This window comes from Anopheles coustani, chromosome 3 (genome assembly GCF_943734705.1).
Source record: "Anopheles coustani chromosome 3, idAnoCousDA_361_x.2, whole genome shotgun sequence".
Lineage (NCBI taxonomy): Eukaryota > Metazoa > Arthropoda > Insecta > Diptera > Culicidae > Anopheles > Anopheles coustani.
The window spans coordinates 23876440-23896944 of record NC_071288.1 but is presented as its reverse complement, the minus strand read 5'-3'; the positions used below and the strand labels follow the sequence as shown (position 1 = coordinate 23896944).

The 20505-nt window shown below is 44.8% G+C and overlaps 2 protein-coding genes across 2 annotated transcripts; one reads left to right on the top strand and one right to left on the bottom strand.

Moving 5' to 3' along the window:
- Positions 1 to 98: 98 nt before the first annotated feature.
- LOC131272881 (lipase member H-like) lies at positions 99 to 1187 on the top strand. The gene is made up of 2 exons (XM_058274757.1): positions 99 to 135; positions 223 to 1187. Exons 1-2 carry the CDS (start codon positions 99 to 101, stop codon positions 1185 to 1187), a joined length of 1002 nt encoding a protein of 333 aa, XP_058130740.1.
- A 99-nt stretch (positions 1188 to 1286) lies between these two features.
- LOC131261360 (golgin subfamily A member 1) lies at positions 1287 to 6274 on the bottom strand. Its single transcript, XM_058263373.1, has 7 exons — positions 4457 to 6274; positions 4275 to 4373; positions 3407 to 3570; positions 3122 to 3271; positions 2766 to 2856; positions 2393 to 2689; positions 1287 to 2328 (listed from the first exon to the last, which is right to left on the bottom strand). The coding sequence occupies exons 1-7, from the start codon at positions 5396 to 5398 to the stop codon at positions 2185 to 2187; spliced, it is 1887 nt and encodes a 628-aa protein (XP_058119356.1). The 5' UTR covers positions 5399 to 6274; the 3' UTR covers positions 1287 to 2184.
- Positions 6275 to 20505: the final 14231 nt, after the last annotated feature.

The window sequence follows — 20505 nt, the reverse complement described above, 5'->3', positions numbered from 1 at the left end:
ACTATAAATTGGGAGGTCAATCTTACCTGCCGTGTGACTTTCGGTTTGAATCGCACAGTTCACGTTACTGTCCCGTAGAAGAAATGGCACGGACCGCAATGTTTGGTTTTCTTGCTCTTGCCTTAATCGCCGCTGGTAAGTGTATCTACATATCGAAAGCAATAAGAAAAGTACATTTTTTATAGAATTGAGCTAACTTGGTTGATCATACTTTTTTCATAGTTGTGGCGATTGATGAATCGGCCTGGCAGTTGGTGCCCGATGGCAACGGACGACTGCATCTGGTCAACACCAATCCGTACGATCTGCCGAAATCGGACGGTCCTACGAAACGGTTCGTTCCCCAGCAGGACATGATCTTCCGCCTGTTCACCCGTGCCAATCCCAGCCAGCCGCAGATCCTGCAGCTGAACAACCCGGGCTCCATCAGTGGCTCGAACTTCAACGCGGCCCATCCGACCCGCTTCACGATTCACGGCTGGAGCAACGATGGTTCGCACTTCATGAACGCGGACATTCGGGATGCGTTCCTGCAGCAAGGCGACTTCAACATCATCACCGTCGACTGGGGAGTGGGTGCGATCGATCCGAACTACATTGCCGCCCGCAACTTGGTCGGTCCGGTCGGACAGACGGTTTCGCTGTTCATCGATCAGCTGATCAGCGCCACCGGGGCTAACCCGGACAACATCTACATCATCGGTTTCAGTTTGGGAGCGCACGTAGCTGGCAATGCCGGTAAGGGCCAGCAGGGACGTATCAACACGATTATCGCACTGGACCCGGCTGGTCCACTGTTTGCGCTAGGCCAGGCCGATGCTGTGTCCCCAGCTGACGGTCGGTATGTGGAGACGATCATGACGAACGCGGGTCTGCTCGGTATCAACACTCCGTTGGGACAGGCCAATTTCTACCCGAACGGTGGCCGCACGCAGCCCGGTTGCGGGACGGACCTTACCGGCAGCTGTGCGCACGACCGTGCCCCAAGGTTCTACGCCGAATCCGTCGCCGGAGGCACTCCGTTCCGTGCGATGCGCTGCGCTGATCACGGGCAGATCATTTCTGGAAGCTGCACCTCGTCCGGACCGGATGCGAACTTTGGTGGCCAACCGTCAAACTACGGTCGCGGCGTAACGGGTGTTTACTCTCTGGAAACGAACGCTGATGCTCCTTTTGCGCGCGGCTAAGCGGTAGAGAAACTCCTGTTCTGTTCATGATGTGAACATTGGCAATATACTGTAAACCTTTGAATTAATCCCCATATTGGGTGTTCAATCAGATGGCGTTGTGATGCATTTATTATGTTGTTTATTTGAAATCGTATAAACATGAATAATGGCTGAGTGGAACATATGAACGATGAACCTGTTGCGACTTTCTAGGATCGTGTCTCCGATCGGCTGGGCGCTGCTGATAAGCTGGCCACTATCCATACCCGGTGGCTTCTTAATTGCTTCACACTCCACCTTCAACTTTGTTTAACGTTACTCTTCCAACTTTTCAACAATCTGTTCTAATACACAGCACAAAACATGACTTAATTCGACACTGACCGCTTTCCGTAGTGTAATAAACTAAAAACAACTAATAACACACTCATGCACTTTAAAACACCTCACAAATGCTTTTTTCACGAAATCTATACGGGGGTTCCGTGCTGTGTTTAATACTATGGCATGATAGAAAATACATAAGTTTCTTTGGAAACAAACAAATCACATTCGTTCTCTCACTCGGCAACATATAAGCAATAACTGTTTGATAAAGCGTACAGATCAAACGATCTTTTAAGGAATGTTCGTATAAAGTTAACGATATAATATTATCTGCATAATCTGCATAAAAAGCAGTTAGATAAGAATAGTAAAACGAAAACCAAAACAAATATATGAGCGTCCAAAGAAAAAGAGATCTACTCGCTTGGCATATCGTTTGTGCTTAACGCAGTGCAGTACGAAGGCAACCCGCGCGACTAGGTTGAGTGAAAATTAATATTCGTTTTGATTATGTCTTTCTTTTTGCCTTTTGTCCCTACATCGGTTGAGATTACACCTGGCTTTATGCGTTTTCTCCGTTATATCATCATATGCATAACGGCATATATCGTAGATATGCTGTGGCGTAGCGTGAAGCACCGTGGACACGTTCAGGTCGCAGGGTCATCAATGCAGTGGGGGACAACTTTTAGCTCAAGGGAAGCGTTACCTGACCGGGTCGGCTGCCGAACCAGCTCATCTTCCAGTTAAGCGTATCGTGGAGCAGTTTCTCTTCCTCGTAGCTAAGCTGCAGCAGCGTTGAGACGGCTTTTATCAAATGCCTTGCTTCGACCTGTCGAGAGAGAACCGGGTCGAGATTATTTTACTGTGGCACCTTCTGCGAACTTTCTACGCACCTCTCTACTGGTAAGAAATTTGATTATCACATGTTTCAGATAGCGGAAGTTCACCTCATCCATCACTACCGGTGGCCCATCGCTGGTTCCGTTCGGCTTAAGACTACCGTTCTCCTTCACGATCGACTTGGAGTCGAAACTTTTCGATCGCTCGAGCGAGGACCGATCGGCCGGAAGTGAGCCCGGACCACTGTGGCCATGCTGGTGGTGATTGCTGTTACTGCTGTTCTGCCCTTTCAGTTCTTCTTGGAGTGTTTTTTTCATATCCACTAGACGTTGGTTTAGAATTTTTATAATCTAAAAGATTACGAAAACGGTGATAAATAAAAATAGACAGTGATGGAAAATTTGTAAGCATTAATGCAATAATTACCTTATTTTTATCAACTAGCTCGGCGTTCAGTTCGAGATTCGTGGTCATGAGTTCATCTACTTGCTTTCGTAGCTCATTTACTGTGTTTAATCTACATTTAAAAAAAAAGTTAAAAATGGAAAGAACAGTAATAAATGTACATTAATTAAACATGGTCGTAGTGAAGTTTTCTTTAGAATCAGAACCGTTAGCAAACTCCTCCAGAGAAAAAGGAGAAATTTTAATTAAATTGTAGCATGTTTTAATTACTCAAAAATTTACATAAATTTACATAGCCATGTTATTTACTTGTAAATCTTTACAATGGACAAACATTATGGTCGTGAAATGATTGGATTAGTAATGTTTATATTCACCTTTTATCCAGTTCTCTTTGCAGCATCATTGCACGATCGTGCAGTTCGATCGATTCGTCCTTTTCGTGGCGCAACTCCTGGCGCAAGATTTCTTCCTGTTGCGACATTTCCGCATTCTTCATCAAAACAGCCAGCTTTTCCTGTTTTTCACTGTAAGGTAAATTAAATTCTGTTTAACAAACCGACCGTTTCGAATTTATGATGGGAAAAAGCTAAGGTGATAGAGCATGACCGACATAGTCATCGAAAGATAAGAAATTTTGACAAATAGAAAAGGGTGTTTACCCAGCCAGTTGGTGGTTTAGTTCGCGCACCGAGTTCTCCAGTTCTACCAGCTGCCCTTGATAAGCTCCGCTGGAGCGGTCCGCACTTTCCAGGCACTCCAGTAGCCGCTGCTCGGTTTCGGTGAGATTCGTGCGTAGATGGCTTGTTTCCGCTTGCAGTTGCTCCTGTGAAGAAGGTCGTAATTGGGTACTTTAAATAATCATCTTTTCAAGTCGAATGGTGTGTAAGGTTTTAAGTGGCTTAATTGTGATGATATTTTTTCCGCCACCGAGCGGGCAGCGCTAGAGAAATGAATCCTACACTAAAGACTATGATAAAACTGATAAGGAAAACAGGGGCTGTCAATAAAGCTCACGCGAAACGAACGAACTAAATGTAAAGCTTGATTAGGAAGGCCAACCAATAAAAAAACATAACAAAACAAACTTTATTTCATTACACTGTTCTTTATTTTACGGGTGTTTTTTTTTAAATAAAGTAATGTGATACCATTCCAAGTAATTGGTCAAGGAACATTTACAAGTTAACTAAGTAAAATTGGCTTCTTATTGTAGCCAAAACAAATTATTACAACATGGAGCAATCGGTCCCATGTTTTGGCACTTATGGAAAGGCACGGCTAAGCCCGCGGAGGCTTATCACAATTCCTACACTGCCACTCGACTGATAAGCTGTACACCCGGCCAATCGGGTGGGAGGGTGAATTAGAGCGGATCGAGACGAATCGGGTGGAAGGAAAACAACATTCGTTCAACCGTTTACGTTGCGCTTGTGTGTGGCATTCGAGTAGTGGCCTGCTCTCTCAACGGTGCCCATTCGGCGGAAGTTGAGGGATGTCGGTTCGAGTTGAAGATGTCTTGCTACTTACTACTTTGCCGGTCATAAACGTGACTTCTTCTTCATGCTGCTCACGTGCCTCCCGGAGCGCGGAATGCAGCTCATCGATTTCTTCATTCATAAGCTTAATCTGTGAAGAAGGAAGCGAACATGGGTTAAAAAAACTTTCGATCTAAAATCAACAGAAGTGGTGGAGTTAAACCTTATGCATACCTTATTGTCACGTTGCGTTACTTCAGAGCGCAGCTTCTCAAGCTCAAACTCCAGCTGCTTCAACTTCTCGATCAGTTCGTCCTTTAGCTTGAGCGCCTTATGCTTTTCGGTCGTCTCTTCGGCGACCTGGCGGGATAACCGATTTACCTGCGTTTCCAGCGTCATATTCTGGCCGCTCCATTTACTCTTGATGTCCGACAGGTGCAGGTGGGCCTCGTGTAGCCGCTCTTCGAGCATTAAGCGCTCTTTCAGCAGGCACTGGATCTTATCGTCCGTGCTGCCACCGGTGCCGCTGGCCGACGTGAGCGAAACACGTGTATCCTCCAGCACCTGGATACGGCTCTTCAGGTGCCGGTTCGTCTCCTCGACGGCGGCCAGCGTCGACATGAGGTTGTTCCGTTCGCACTGCGACGAGTGGCGCAGGTTCTCCAGTTCGTCCTGTGCGTTCTCCAGCATCGGCTCGAGCCCCCGGAGGCGTGCCAGCTCCTGCCGGAGGCTCTCGACCTGCTGCTCGGCGTTCTTCTGGTGCGCTATCCGGTCGACGGCTTCCTGCTCGCGGAACAGCAGCATACTCTTCAGCTTTGATATTTCCTGCTGCTGGAAGTTCTGTATCTTGTCCTGCTCCTCGCGCTGCAACTCCTGCTGCACCTGGCAGGCACCGAGTTTTGTCTCGAGCGTCTTGTTGGCCTGCTCCAGGTTGGCCCGCTCCTGCTCTAGTTTGTGTGCCGCCTCGCGGAAGCTGTTCAAGTGGCCGGTAAGCTCTTGCAGCTCCAACCGGGTAGCGTTCAATTCGGCATCCTTCTGCTCGAGCACGCTCATCTCATCGATCGAGCTGGCGCTGGTAAGGGATTCGGGTCGGCTACGACGGGTTCGCGAGACGGACAGTGGGGCCACATCGTTGCCAGTCTCTTCGCGGATCTTATTCTTCAGTGAGGCAAACATGGTACTAACGTTTTTCTACCTCTTTCGGTAACGACTAGATTACGCGCAGTACACCCAAAGTGTATCAATTCGCTGTTGTTGTTTTACTATGGCCTGGGACACACTTTCGAATGCGGCACTTTGCACTAGCTGTGCATCGTAATGGCTTCGAACGGTAGCGAAACACACTGTCGCCAGCTTACTTCACACGCTGGAAGGGGATATGTGGAAGAACTTTGTTGTAACGTTCACTTGCGCCCTCGAACGTCGAACAATCGACTCGATTATAGACAGCAATAGCCCCGTTCTGGGGCTGCACCGCTCGTGATAAGCGGCCAACCCGGGTGCCTTTTCCTGTAACCTGTGTGTGCTGCGCACCTGTACGCCACTTCAGCGGTTCGCTCGCTTACCCTTTCCTTTGCACACAAACACACCGCCGCTGGCTCTTATCAGCCGTTGCTTTTTCATCGGTGACGGAGGCAGTGGAGCTGGAGGTGGCGTGCGTAATGGAGCAAACACACGGTGGGAAATTTGTTATTCCTGCCGTAACAGGCGCGACGGAGTTCTTTGGTGAAGTAACACAAGAGGGCGATAAAGGGGGCCCAACTTTGACTAGAGAGTTCGTATCACAAACAAGTTTTCCTTACATCGGCGGAAATGAACCCATCGATTCGGGGGAGGCAGAAGGACGTGCTGTGGGAGGCCGCAGATCGGTGCTGGGAAGACGGTTCACTTTGCCAACCAGCCTGCACACCGACGGGGCCGATTGTGTCACAGTCGCGGGTCACTTTTGTGAAAATAGCCAACCGCTTGTTCGTGGTGACCTTCTCCACCGAGGGACCACCGAACTTTCTTTGCGAGTGTCTTCTTTGCGAGGTGTTTTCACAGTGTCTTGCGTATCCTTCAAGTTGGACAGCGAGTTTGACAATCTTCGCTCAAATTTGTTTACCATTTCGTTACGATACAACCAAGGGTATTGTAAAGCGAAAGGTGGATCCAACCATTCCTAAGCGTAAGCACAAGAATTAATAATTAATAATAATTGTAATGCCCGAACTTATTTTACAGTAATTTTATTACAGCTAGTCTTTGGTTGCTATTATAATATAATAATTTGTGATGTGTAGCAAATTCAACAGCCTGACTTCTAAATTAATTAAACGTGCTCAGCACAGACTACGATCGGAAAATATCCGTTCGACGGTCGGTGAAAAATGAACTCTGTGTGTTTATACCTCGTATGTTCAAAGGTTCCTTTGAAGCCTCCAGCTTCGTTTATACCTAAGGCGCTCAAGTGTTTCCATGAAGTGGATGATTGTTTCTTTCCGAACGAAGTCGGTGTTAATCATTTCAATAATTACACAAAATGATAATAAATTCATAACAAACTACAAATAGGATCCTCGGAAAAGCAATTAACACTCTTTTTTTGAATAAGAACCTTCAAATGAACGAATTCGTTGAGAATCCGCGGCATAAAACCTCGCGGATTTCTTCCCATACAAACGGGTACGAACGGATTTGCGAAAAGAGTTCATTTCGTTCATATTCAAAATGGCAGGTAAAATGAACACATTTGAGAGGAGGTGAGTGAAACTTGACAGCCAGATTTGCCCGCGCTTTTCAACGTGAGTGACCTTTGACAACTCGATTCGAACGGATATTTTCCGATCGTAGTCCGTGCTTAGCCCGAAAATCATAAGCTCATCTGATTTAAGCACTTTAATTTTCGAATGAATAGTTAGTATTTGTTTTGGTAACAAAATCTCATTTTAAATCCCCGCAATGAGAATGTTTGAAACTAGATTGAAAACATTCAAACTGGTTTCTAACTATCATAAACCTGGGTTGTCATAGCCCTGTGATTACACAAGAGTATAAACGAAACGAAACTTATTTGATTCAAACAAGAAAATTCTGGTATATTTGACGATTTTATAATTTTCTTTCTCGATTTTTCTTCAGCGAGAATGTTTTTTGTAGAACTCAAACCTAATTTTTCATATCGTTCTTATTTTATCCTATAGATCTGAGAAAAAAACGAGGCCATAAACGAATGCGGTCAACGGCTCATTTTCAAAACGTTTTTCATTTAGAACACACTTCCTGCTTTGCAAACGGTTGGTGTTTCGATCGCTTATTAGCTATATTCGACGTTTTTTAATTAGATAACCACCATAAACAGATCGGGTTGGATTTTTTAATTTTTAAAACTTTTAAACTTGAGTAACATTTAATGGAAAAACTATCCAAGATAAAAGAATCAACTTGAACAGAGGACAATAACATTAAAATAAAGTTCATATTTTTCCGATCAACAATGAGATCTTAAATTTGTCTCAACCCGTCTACAAGTACTCGATATTTTTCTTCGTACCGAGCTAGCGCACTGATAAGACGTTTACACATTTGTGAAATTTTAAAATAAGACAAAGGTATAGCCTTTTCGAATAAGCTCATGTCATGGTCAAAATGCAATATTTTTAGGTCAGTTTTAAGTTTTAAGTTAAAGAAATATTTTTTGTCAATGGTATACCAACATTTGGGAGCACTAATTTTATTCTTCTGTCTTGTGAGTTTTTGTCTGTTTGACCGAATGATCGAATGGTCTGTGAGAAATATGTTACAATCATTTCAAATTCATTTGAAGATGATAAAAATACATCATGAAGGAAAGGTCGGAGTAACCTCCCTTCAGTCAACCTTCTTTGCAACAACCTGTTACTGAATACAATGTAAGCCATAAATAGAATATAATTTAAACATACCAAACAGCAATAAAGACTGGAAATTCAAATCAGCTCGACAAGAAGCTAAAGTAGACCTGATGATTATCCTCCCACGCGGGTGCTAACTTTATGAAGAAGAGCCCCATTGAGTCAATTATGTTTTCAATAAGCCGTCGCCGCCCGAATGGCTCCATTCCGGATGCGCCGTGGCCAACAGTTGGCGTCGTTTATCATCCAATTGGAAAATAAACGGCGGTTGTGTGTTTACATCCCCGGGAAAGCTACCACCCGTCGGTTCATGCCGCCAGTGGGGAGAAGGTCTTGTTTCTTCTTAAAGTGGTTGATTTTCCAGTCGGCTTCCAAAGAAATGCCATTGCTATTCCCAAGAGCACCGCAGATGGACAAGAAAAAACGAACTTGGATGGAACGAAAAAAAAAATGGTTGAAGCATTTTTGCTCCTGGTCTAGTGCTGTTATCCTTTCGGTACTTACTGCTTGTTATCCTTACAATCGACTCGGCGGACTGTTGTCCACGGAGGCGACATAAACGAGGGATGGCGCAGGTGCGTGCAATGGCTTCGGAAGCGGGAATCGAATGAAAACAATCACTTTGCAATTCTAATCGTAACCGCCAGGCGCAGTGGCCTGCTCTAGGTGGCTGCGGAGTCACTCTGGGTTTGTGCCACGAGCCACGTTTCGCTGGCAGTTTTTCCACGGCGCGTTCCCGTCCACACCAAACGGTTTGTTTTTCCTCTTCGACGTCCACCGCAGCTGCCGAGGGTTTTTCACGCCGCAAGTGCCGCTACACGCCAGGGTGGGAGCAAAAAACTCCGTCAGACAAAAGGCAGAGCAAAAACCCTCTCACCAGCATGATCGTCGTCATCATCGCCGAATGCAAAGAAAGCCAACGAGGCCAATTGGAATGAAAGCAAAACAGCCAGCAAACTGCATGGAGGAGATTGTTCTTCCGGCATTTTCTTTGGCCCCAGTGAAAGGATAAGCACGTGGTTGAAAGCGCACAGGAAAAAAAGAGAAAACAAATGGTTTTTTGTTAACACTCGCCGCCATTCTCCCACTAAGCGACCACCGAGAAGATAAAGATATTCGGGGCGTGTAAATGTTGTGTGCGTCTATTATTCCATCCCGAGAACAGCAACATAATAAAAACCCGCTGATTATGCGGCTTTTAGTCGAGGCTTATTTCACGGCCCACTTTGTTTAGAGATTTCCTTTTTTGTGTAATGTTTCGGTGTTGTGCGTGTGTGTTCTTGTTTTTTTAAACGCGCCGTTAAAGGTACTTTACGCTGGCCACTTACTTTGGTTGCTACTTTTTGTTCCAACTTTTGCCCAAACTTCCATTTCGTACTTCATTAGCACATGGCCAGACTTTGCGTTTTGTTTTTCCGTTTGTCGTGCCTCGAGCGGTGTGGGGCATTTGGAGTAATGAAAATACCATCGCTCATTTTCTGGCATCAACATAGGCTGGGCTGGCTTTCTTTAACCGAGTGGCACGAGTGGATTACATTTTCCACCACCACAGCACCCTTCCCTCGCTCGCCATGGGAAAATGCGGTTGGGTCCGGAAAGTGCGTAAGGAAATGTTGTTATTGTTCTGCCGCGCCAGTTGTTGTTTTGAACTTTGCGTCTCGTTGCGCTTCGCTGCGTTCCATTTTCCGTAAAGGGTCGGGTTGAAGTCCTTCGCGTGCCGCTTTATTTTAGCTTCAGTAAAGCCGTTTTTATCTGTCGGCCTCTGTTCATTACATATTTTTTATGTTCTGCTGCAAATGTGACGTACGTACCTGAGAAAGGCTTTTACTGCTATTTTGGGTAGGTCGAACAAGCATTTTTTTACAAGTTGTTTTTGTAGAATCTGATTCTCTAGCAAGTTCAGTATAAAAGGTTTAATTTCGATAGCTTTGAATGATTCTTGATGAAATGATCCATGTTTGCCTTCCTCTTCCTGACAAAATTTTCATAATTCTTGATCATGCTGGCTCTTATAATGTCGAATTAACTTAATAACTCTTAAACCGACCGACTTGCGAAAAATTGCAAAGAGAAAAAATCTAACGTTTACCTTATTTCGTCAGGAATTAGGTTTGGAGCACAAGTGGGCCAGGTAAAATATATTGTAAAATAATTGCTCAACACCCAAAAGATCCCAGACCGATAACAGATCGTTGCATTTGAGACGGTGATATTACAGGTGATATTTTTAAGCTTTCAAATGAACATTCACAAGAACATATCAATTAGAATAATAAACCATCTGGAAAAGGCTGTCGGGAAACATATCTATTACATTTACCCTTTTACCCAATTTTTATATGTGGGTTGCAGTTGGAAAACTGATAAAATATGCTAGATTGAAAACAAAGATAATCAGACAGTTTCTACATATACGTACGATGGCACCAATCCCCTAACGTTGTAAAACACACAATGGGAACGTGTGGTCTTGTCAACTAGTTCATTCAAATCCCGTCAGTAAATGTTTCTTTGCTCGATCAAATGGCCAATGTATTGTGTACTTTTTATTAAGTCTGAACCGACTACCGTTCAAAAGGTATAGCATCGATGACTATTTGCTCCCCGACACTGTCTGTCCGGGAAAAATGGATCGATAAATAGATGTTTCACGTTTCATCTTCGACTCTAGCTCACGCAAAGAAAACCTCCAAATGTAGGACAAGAGCATGGGATAGAAGGGCACTGTGGATGGCGTTTGCCATCGTCAAGCTCCGTTACATCCGCAACGCCTGAGGATGGGAAAGGCTTATGACAGCCCTCGTCAGACAGGGATCAGGCATGTTCGCCAATTTGCCATCGGAACCACACCGTTATCGACCGCGCTGTCGAAGCTCTATCGGAGCACTGCAACGAAAACACAATGGCGAACGGCGTTGGTGATGTCGGAGAAGTCGTCGTCAGCTTCCACCAAGCTTCCAGTTCAAACCAGCCAAACTCGCTTTTCGCTTTCCGACCAGCACACAGCTCGAAGGTCCTCGGGGAAAGTAGGGAACCGAGCCCGCATCCGGGATTGCCGCCATCCGTTACATGCATATGAATGCGAATATTTCTGCACGGTATTGGCATGAATAATGAATTGACAAGATGACGTTTAAACTACATTTTGAATGAATCATCCGGATAATGGAGTCACACGTTGGCAGAACGGGACGGATCTGGACAGCGGGGAGGGAGTTGATGTTTAAGGTAGCTGATATGGCAATGTGTGTGAATGGTAGGAAAACTTGTGTTGAAATCTAACCACCGTTTGTAGGTTGTTTGTAGCTAAACCTTTCGACTATCGCTTATTATTTTGCATATTGTTATTTTCTTCCGGTGTTTTTAATAGATACAGTAAGATCGGAATATGGTTAGCTCAAATAACATGAAAAATTCTTATAGTTGAGTTTTTAGTTTGTAGTAAATACGTTGAAATATATCTACAGTATTACTTCCACAAAATTTGAAAGGTTTTTATAATGAAGTTTCGCACTATAAAAGTTAATTCGAAGATGAACACTAAAACAAAGTGTCAAGACAGTTTCCGTTGAATATCCTTTCTTATTATTTAATTATTTTCGAATGTTCACTATGTAGTAAAACTGTAAAAATCTGCTTCATTGGAATTATACTGTGTCTATCTTGGCATATATTCGTTTTGGTAGTCTTTTTGCGAATTATGGCTATGAAGGATCAGTTTATTTTATGTTGTACTGCTCAGGGGTGGTAGACATGCACTGGCCAAAGAGCAGTCGATCATTTAAGTGGCACGTTTTATCTGATAATTGACATTTCTTATCGCTCTGAATGGATTTCGATTTACGTTGCATCAGCGGACAAACAAATCTGTCCGTAAAACATGTTTGTTTTATTCACAGAGAAAATAAATGCTCCGACCATCGATACGAATAGCGTAGGACTTGTGTGGGAACAGCTGATGAAGCTTCCACGAAATCATTTCCGCTGAAAAGATACATACGGTTTGGATTTGTTTTATTTCATGGGAAAATATAAAAGTTAATACCCTTTCCTGTGAAATAAATTGTCACTGCACTGGTCGAAGTCGACAAGTGGAACTTTTCATCGTTCTCCAGTAAATCCCATTGCTTTAGAATTTCTAGACAACTTTTCACATATCCTCCTGTCTAGGTTGTGGAAATCATATAACCGTCCCCCTCATGGAGCCTTCATCGTGGGTGAACAGGGGGGGGGGGGGGGGGGAGGCGCTAGTAATAGTAGTAGTATTAATGGTGCCACTAGGGAATAGAAACAGAAGTCGTGGTCACCGTCGTTGCCATCGTTATTTGACAAATTATTTCTCCCTTCGTGTTGCAAAAGTGCCCACATCCGCCAACCTACACCATCCTCACCACCACCACGAGGACCGCGCTAGACCGGTTGGCAAAGGTAAACTTAATTTTTCCTTTCGGTCAATTTAGACCAACGACCAGTCCGCTATCCGAGCCCCGTCGGTCCATTAAAAGAGAGGGATGGAAATGTCATTTGATAAATGATAATCTGACCAGGTTGAGCGTAGGGTCCGGGCGTTGGTTGAAGGACGCAGCTTTAGCTAGTTTGGCCAGCTCAGTCCAGCACGATCCGGGACCTTGGAAAGGTAAAGAGCGCCACGGTTTCCGACGGTTCGCTGAAACGGGAGCGCTGTGAGCGGTGGGAACGAATTTGATTCCAGCTTGTTTTTTTTTGTGTTCGTCCAACCACCCAACGGTGGCAATAAATCACGACATCGCGTGATGGTCGCGCCAGCCGCCAGCTCCGGGAAAATCCTCCAATTTGGCCCATTTACTCGGCGCGGCTCAGACAAATAGAGTCTTGTCGAAGCAGCAACAATCAGCGGGAATGAAAGAACGAACGACAAACGGCGCCCTTTTCGCGATTTCCCACGACGATCAATGCTGGCTTTTCGTGGAACTGGTGAACCGTACACGGCAGGTGCCAACAGTCCAGGGTGGTACAGGCTCTCGAAGGACCTTCAGTTTTTGGACGCAGTCGCCGTCACCGCCGGCCGAGCCAGTCACGGTAAATTAGACTTGGATTCGAATCCATCGTGCATTTCAAGAAGGACACCGTTGCCGACGGGAAAGAAAAATGCCATTCTGCATTACCTCGCCGGTGAGCTGCGGGATCCTGGCCTATCGTTAATGAAGCCCTATTTGTCTCCCACGATGTTGACTGTCTGTGTGTGTGTGTGTGGGGACTACACGCTGTATGTTCGACCGGGTCCACGAAAAACGTATCAAACGCCATCCATCGCGACCAGACGTTGAAAACTCCCTACGCACAGTGCCGTTCGGTTTGATTCCTGCGCTTTTCACCGTGGGCTGGGAAAATAAAATCCCGGTGGGTTCGGATCGTGCGTGGCAGACACGTATCGGTGCTCGCGTCGACACCTTTCCTTGTTTAATCGATGCAAATCGACCTAGCCGGCTCCCGGCGTTTCCGGAGGTCGCCCAGAGGACACGTCACCCGAGGGCGATCGGGCGATCGATCAAGTCGGTGGATTTATTCGCCAATTGGCGTTTATTGGCAGTGCGAATGCTTCGACGGTGGGTTTCTCCTGAAAAAGAATCATAGATGAAGATACTTTGTTTGGTAAGAGTGCAGGGAACCGGTAAAGAAAGCACGCATGGGCTGGAAAACATTTGCCATCGTGCATGCGTTTGCAACAAAGAAGATGACACTAAACTTTATGAACTAAAACAAATATTAAAAATAAGGAAAGGTAGAAAAAACTACTTAAAATAAACGACTAGGATTAGAAATTGTAAACAAAATCTTTAAAGATTGTCTTTTTTCACAATCGTAATTGAATAGTTTAACCTTTGCCTACTTGTAGTTTGAGTTCAGGTTAATGTTTATTAGAAATGTAAATTTTCAATGTTGAGCCGTAGATAAGTGTAATTATTGATAAGAAACTTAAGTTAATTTATGACTACTAAACCTGAACAAAAAAGTAAACATTGACATATATACAAATAAATTGGGGGTGCGCGACAGCCGAGCGGTAGCGCCGGTTAGAAAATCGACCCATGAGCGCCGGGGCTCACCACCTCGATGGCGTGGGTTCGAATCCCAACCGAGACCGGACCCTCCCCTGTACGAGAGGACTGACTATCCACGTACAACAGGGAAACAAGTCTCGTAAGCCCTTAACGGGCAGGCATGACCAAGAGGTCGTTACGCCAAGAAGAAGAAGACAAACAAATTGGGCAGCTTTATTTATTAGCTAAGTTAAATCAAATCAATCGACATTGAAACCGAAAATTCAATCTAAAAATATCGTTAGTCTTAACTGGAAGGTGAAAATATCATTTTGAAAAAGGTCATACAGTGGACATCCGTTCCTTTTCGGACGGATTTTTTTTGGAAAACATAATTCTGACCTTCTCGAAAGGCATTAGTGGCACCTGAATGACGTAGGGTTCTTAAGCCATGGAATCGTCCTTCTGCCAAATCGAGCAACAAATAGACGTTAATTTCGCCGATAAGTAGCCAAAATGTTCGGACAGCTGTGAAACTATGCCGGGAAATTAGGAAAGATGCAGAGATTTTGGCAGACGGCTAATAAAATTATGAAACTTTCCGATTCCGGCGCGAAAAAGCCATCCGGTAATGATTCAATCAGCATAAAAAGGGAAATCAGCGCCCAAGGACGCTCCTGCCCAGCTGGAAGCCCAGCTGTAAGTGTGTAGAAAGGCGGAGGAGAAAAAAAATCTTCATTAATAGAATATTCCCTAATCCACTTCCACGACGTTCCGACACGGTGGTGCGTGGGTCAAGTACAGTCACGCACCGTGCACCGGCACCGCCCCTCCCCCATTTCCCTTCCGCCACCACCTGAGGGCACTGCAGCGAGGCTTTGATCTCCACTTTCCTTGATCTTTGGTGGTTTTGCTTCGCGAAACCGTCCGGAACGTTCGCCCGTGGCCACGGGGCCCGTACCGCAGGGTGCGAGTGTGGTTCGTTCGTAATAGTTCGAAGCCGATACTTCCGATACGGTCGTGCTCTAACTCTAGACGGGCCCTGGTTTCGCCCCGGCGCCGGAGCGCCTGATCCGTTTAAGCCGCCGATTAACTTCCAATCAAAGTTTAAGCACTTTCCGAGCACCGGAAACTTTTTTCTACCCCATCTCTCTCCCCCCAAACCAAACTCATGAAGTTCCGAACCTGCTGCGGCGTGGGAAAAATGCCAACCACAAATAGGACACAAGGAAGGTAGATGGCTGTGTATGTGTATGTGTGTGTTAGAGCCTGGCTAGCGATGGGTGAGGAAAAGAAAACATCGTAGCAATTGGCAATTCAACTTCGGTTGGAAAAATGTAGGGCAGTTTGTGCTTCAAGCGGAAAACGGGGAAAAAGGAAAGAAACGAGCATGAAAAAATACATTGAAAGTATGTGCATTTTAACTCAAGGCGAGACGAGCCGCTTGTGGAAAGTGGCGTAAAAGTTGTGTATGTGTGTGTGTTTGTGTGTGTGAGTGCGTCTGTGTGTACGAGAAGGTGTTTTCGATCGGACAACAAGTTACTCACCGAAGGGCAGCTCGAGCTTGGATAAGGAAGGAAGCCTAGGCTGCAGGTGGAACAACTTATCGAATCCCGATTCAGAGAATAAGGCCAGAAAAAAAGTTGAATGGAAACCCTGCGGACGAGACGAGGGGGGAAGGAGGAAAAATTTCTATAAAGAGAAAATACGCACGGAAACATCGCGAGCCCGGAAAAACCACCAGTTGTTGGTTTCGGTCCGGAAAGGAGCAACTTTTGCCGCACGTCGTTGGCATCGGGAAAAGCTTTTCCCGATTCACTTGCCCTAAGCAAGTACCCACACACACACACACACAAACACACCGCGCTGGTGGGCACCTCGGCCGGCGGTGGAAACAAAAACAAAGAAAACATAATCGAAACATAATGAACTGCAACCGAGGTGGACGGAGGCTGCGGATACGCGCCGGAGCTAATATGCCCGGGACGAGATAATCGGTCCGGTCTTGAGATGAACGAGGGCGGAACTTAGTTTGCGAAGTGGATCACGTCCGAAGACAGTGTGAGCTGATTTAATTAGCCAATCTGTTCCGGGCAGATCAAAGGATTTTGCCGGAAAGAGTGCAGAATGAAAAGTTTTGCCACGGGATTGAATCGCGTGCAATGTCGGCTGAAAGTTTCCGGGTTTAGAAGAGCAGTTTTATTGTGTACAGAATAGGTAATAGATTATGGAGCACCGGGTCAGTTAAGGGTATAATTTTGTTAATTTATAGAATAATTCGTAACGATAAGAGTTAGTGCTAACATTTTCTAATTTTAATAAGTATATTATAAGCTGCTAAGTATATTATTGTTTTGAATTATACAAATTAGAATAATTTAGAACAACAAAATGTGTTACACTAAGCAAAAGCTTTATTTTAGTAAAAATTGGAAAAAATCTTACAACCATTCGATGTTCACAATTTCCACAATATTTGTGACAGAGCGGTTTTGGAATCTTGACGGAAGGCTGGAAATTTTCGAACACCGACCGTTACGCATCGCAATTCGCCCCGCGGAGGTCATTTGTGCCGATTTCATCGGATTAGCCCGAGCGTAATTGATTCAAAATTAAGTAATCTCTACTCGATCCGGCTCGATGTCGAAACCGAGTTGGGAAGTTGATAATTCATTTAGCTGTTGATAGTACTGGCTGCAGCAATGTTTCGGAAGGTTGCGCGTTTTCTTGCTTTCCCCCAGCCATTCGGAGCAGTCCCCCTTAAACGGAGGGGTGGTAAATGGTGAGGCGATCGAACAGGATTTACCGTTTCCCGTATCGATTATTTTACACTAAACAATCCTATCGGGGCTATGTACGAAACATGCAGTTTATATCCACTGACAGCGGGGAATTTCTCGGCTGGATTAATGGCCGAACGTGGCCTTACTGTCGTGCAAATTATGACGTCATCGAAGGGATTTAACCTTTCCGAAGGACAGGCTCGACAGTCGCGGACGTATCTCCTCTTTCCGCCGCTGGTCCCCTAACCGAATTTTAAGCGAAGGCTACCTTTCACATTCGCGCCCGTCAGCTTCTGATGCAGTTTCAGTGGAATTTGGAAAACCATCCTTCGTCCGTGCATATTGCACCGTATTGCACCGGCAGTTGGGATTTCGGCTTTAATACATTTATGCTCGGTAATGACAATTCCGTCCCATTTCGCCCGCTCAATAGGCGAAGCTGGCGCTTTTATGCTGGTGCAATTGAGTGTACCAGTTGTCCGTCCGTTTCATTGCGGGCGAATAACGGAACCATCGCTGGAGGTTCAGCAGCTATCGATCATTCCATACTGGGGGATTTTTTTTATTACTACTTCATGTGCAACCCGTGGGCAGTGAGATAGAATGTTTAAAAAAAGGGGTTGTCCTGCCGTCGGCCGGGTCAATTGGGGGTTCGATGTGCAAGCTTTGCGCTGGAGCAATTTGGAAATCATTACGGCACAGTGGCACGACCGAGGATAATGTTTCGGACGTTGTAACTTTGTATTAATAGTTACCATTTGTTCATAAGTGAGCATAATTTACGTATCGTTATCATCAGCAGTAGTTTAATTGTTAAAATTAATAGTTTAAATTAATAGTTTTTCTAATACAGGATTCATCGAGTTAATTTTTTATTGAATTATCAATTTTTCCTTTCAAATAAAAACAATTATTTTGTTCACATTTTACATAAATAGAGCTTTTGATAAATATTTGTATTCATCACATTAACACTCCAAAAAAACCCCATTTTCCCAAAGCAGATAAAGTGCATAGCGTGAGGAGCGAATCGGAAAATTCCACATCCTGTCATAGTGCAGGGCAGTTTGTTCAGTGCACTCCTGCACGGAACCAATGCTTGTAACGATAGCCATTGAGAACCCTTCGTCTTCTTGCGCACCCCCCCTAGGTCGGCCCACATTTCCCGCCCTGTTTTCCGAGCACATTAAAAAAAAACTCGAAACCCCGGAAATACCCACACGGAGCTGGATTTGAATGGGATTTTCGAACGAAACGGCCATCGAAGGGTGGAAAGTGCAAATACAGACACATAATGGATCTGAACGTAAATGAATTAAAATTTATGCATAATGCATCAACTATCTGCAGGACGGGATAGGAGCGGGTGGTCAGGGCGTGGGTGGTAACGTAAATAAAGGGTGCCGTTTGTAAAAGGTCAGACAGAGGCCCGAGACCCGTCCAGGGTGATACATTTTGTAGCTTAATCATGTTAAAACCCACGGCCCGTCGGTGATCGTTGCCTTATTGGAACTGGCCGGAGGAAATTAAAAAGAACGAAGAAAAAAAAAGGGGGAAATACGGACCTACAGGGAAAGCTTATCAGTAATTAAACCATTTCTCACGGCACTTGTTGTCTGTCTGTTTAAGGGGGTCGGTCCGTGATGTGGGATAATGGGCAGCTTTTGGGATAAAGCTGCCGCAGAATGGGAGTTATATAATTCATTCGAGAGCTGTTAAGGAGGTTAACGTTCTTTTTCATATGAGTACGTTTATAGTAATACCGTAACTTCTCTTTATTAAAATATATCTTCAAAGGGATTTATCGATTACATTCGAGACTTTGGGGTATTGTCAATAGCATTTATTTAATTGAAACTTATCTAGCTAAGAGTTCGAACTGCCGCAATGCAAAAGTTTCCCAGACAAAACTGATACGGTAGAACTTATTTTGTTCGAGAGTTTTTTTTATCATTTGAACATTTTCGTGCATTTTTCAAAATAGTTTAACATTATCAATGAATGGTTTGAAATTGTCGTCGGTGTTATGACGAGAATTACGTAGCCATGTTTAATGACGTATAAACATACACACAGTAATTTTTCTCATATTCAGTATAATGAAAGTGACTTTTCATTTCACTATCCGTATTCTCAAATGTTTCCGGTTTACCATTGGAATGCAACGTTCGATTCGATTTAAATCGCAGCTTCCGTTCATCTCTGTTGCGTTCTTTTACAAATTGAACCAAAACCGCTTTGTGGCTCTCGATCACGAACGTTTTCCAAATTAGCGTATCCTCCATCGCATCATCGATCAACAGCCAGGAAGAAAGAATCTCGTCCTTATTTCACTGTGGTAACAAACTCAAAAAAAAAAATTTAAAAGAAAATATACGGATAGGTGGAAGGCTTTTGTACATTTATTTCTCCTCTATTGCTTGTCTCAACTCGCATACCCTCCCAAGGGCTGCGATCAAGCGAGGGAAAGCATGATTTTTGAGCCTCATCTATTTTACGGTTTTTATTTTATCTTTCCTCCCTTATCGCGCTCATGTGTAACCGTAATCGTTCCGTTCGCTCGCTAAGAAACCAATCATTCGCTAGATTTACAATTCAAATAACCACATTCCACACCCTACCCGACAAATACACACAAACACACCCAACTACACATCCGAGATGCTGAAGCTGCGATAAAAAAGGAGCGCCCGCGAGCAGTGCCAGCGATGGCTGGCGTCGCATTCGCAAGCATTTCCAGCGAATCAATTCTGTGGTATTTACATCCCCATGCTCCGTGGTTTTCGACATCATTCAAAATTGCTAACAAATCGTTTCCACCCCCCCACTGGGATGGGGGAAGGGAGACGGTGGAAGATCTTTTCTCTTCCTGTTGTTTTCTTTTACATCTCCCCCTTCTCGTCTTCAAATTGGTTCGAAGGGGAAAAGTGTGAAGCGCTGGCACGGCTGCTGAAGCTGTGGTCGAGTCAAATTTCCCCCGGTTTTGTTATCGGAACGCTGCTTTCAATCCGACATTTCCACATCTTCAACATCTCGAACATTTCCCTCGGCATGTATGTGTATGTGTGTGTGTGTGCGTCTGTTTTATTTTACCGTTCTATTTGTTCACTCATGATTGCTATTCGTTTTGTGTCCCGTTTAGGCGCATTTCCTCGTTGCCTGCCTTGCACACCCAACCGTTTTTCCTCCCGAGGGACGAGATATTACTCACACCTGAGTTTATATCAAAAGCTTGGATGGATTGAAGCTTAAAATTTCTTCCCGAGTGTCCCCCCTTGCCCTTGCCGTACCTCTCGTATGATAAGCTCCATCAACGGGAAAGCGAGATTCACTGCAATATTCATGCATTATCTCCGGGACAGTTTCGTTCTTCGGGAGATACGTTTTCCCCCGAGCACTTGAATGAGGCATGGTCGGGATATTTGGCGACCGAAATGGAAGCGCATAAGAAAGGGCTTCCTATTTCTTTTGCGACCGATCCGCCGAAAGGGTTCCGGATAACCGTTGCGTTTACAATGTCTGAATGGCTCGAAAACGAGTTCGACTAGATCGACTCCGGTAGATAACACATCATTATGCACCGTGAAACATTCCGCCACGATTCGGTC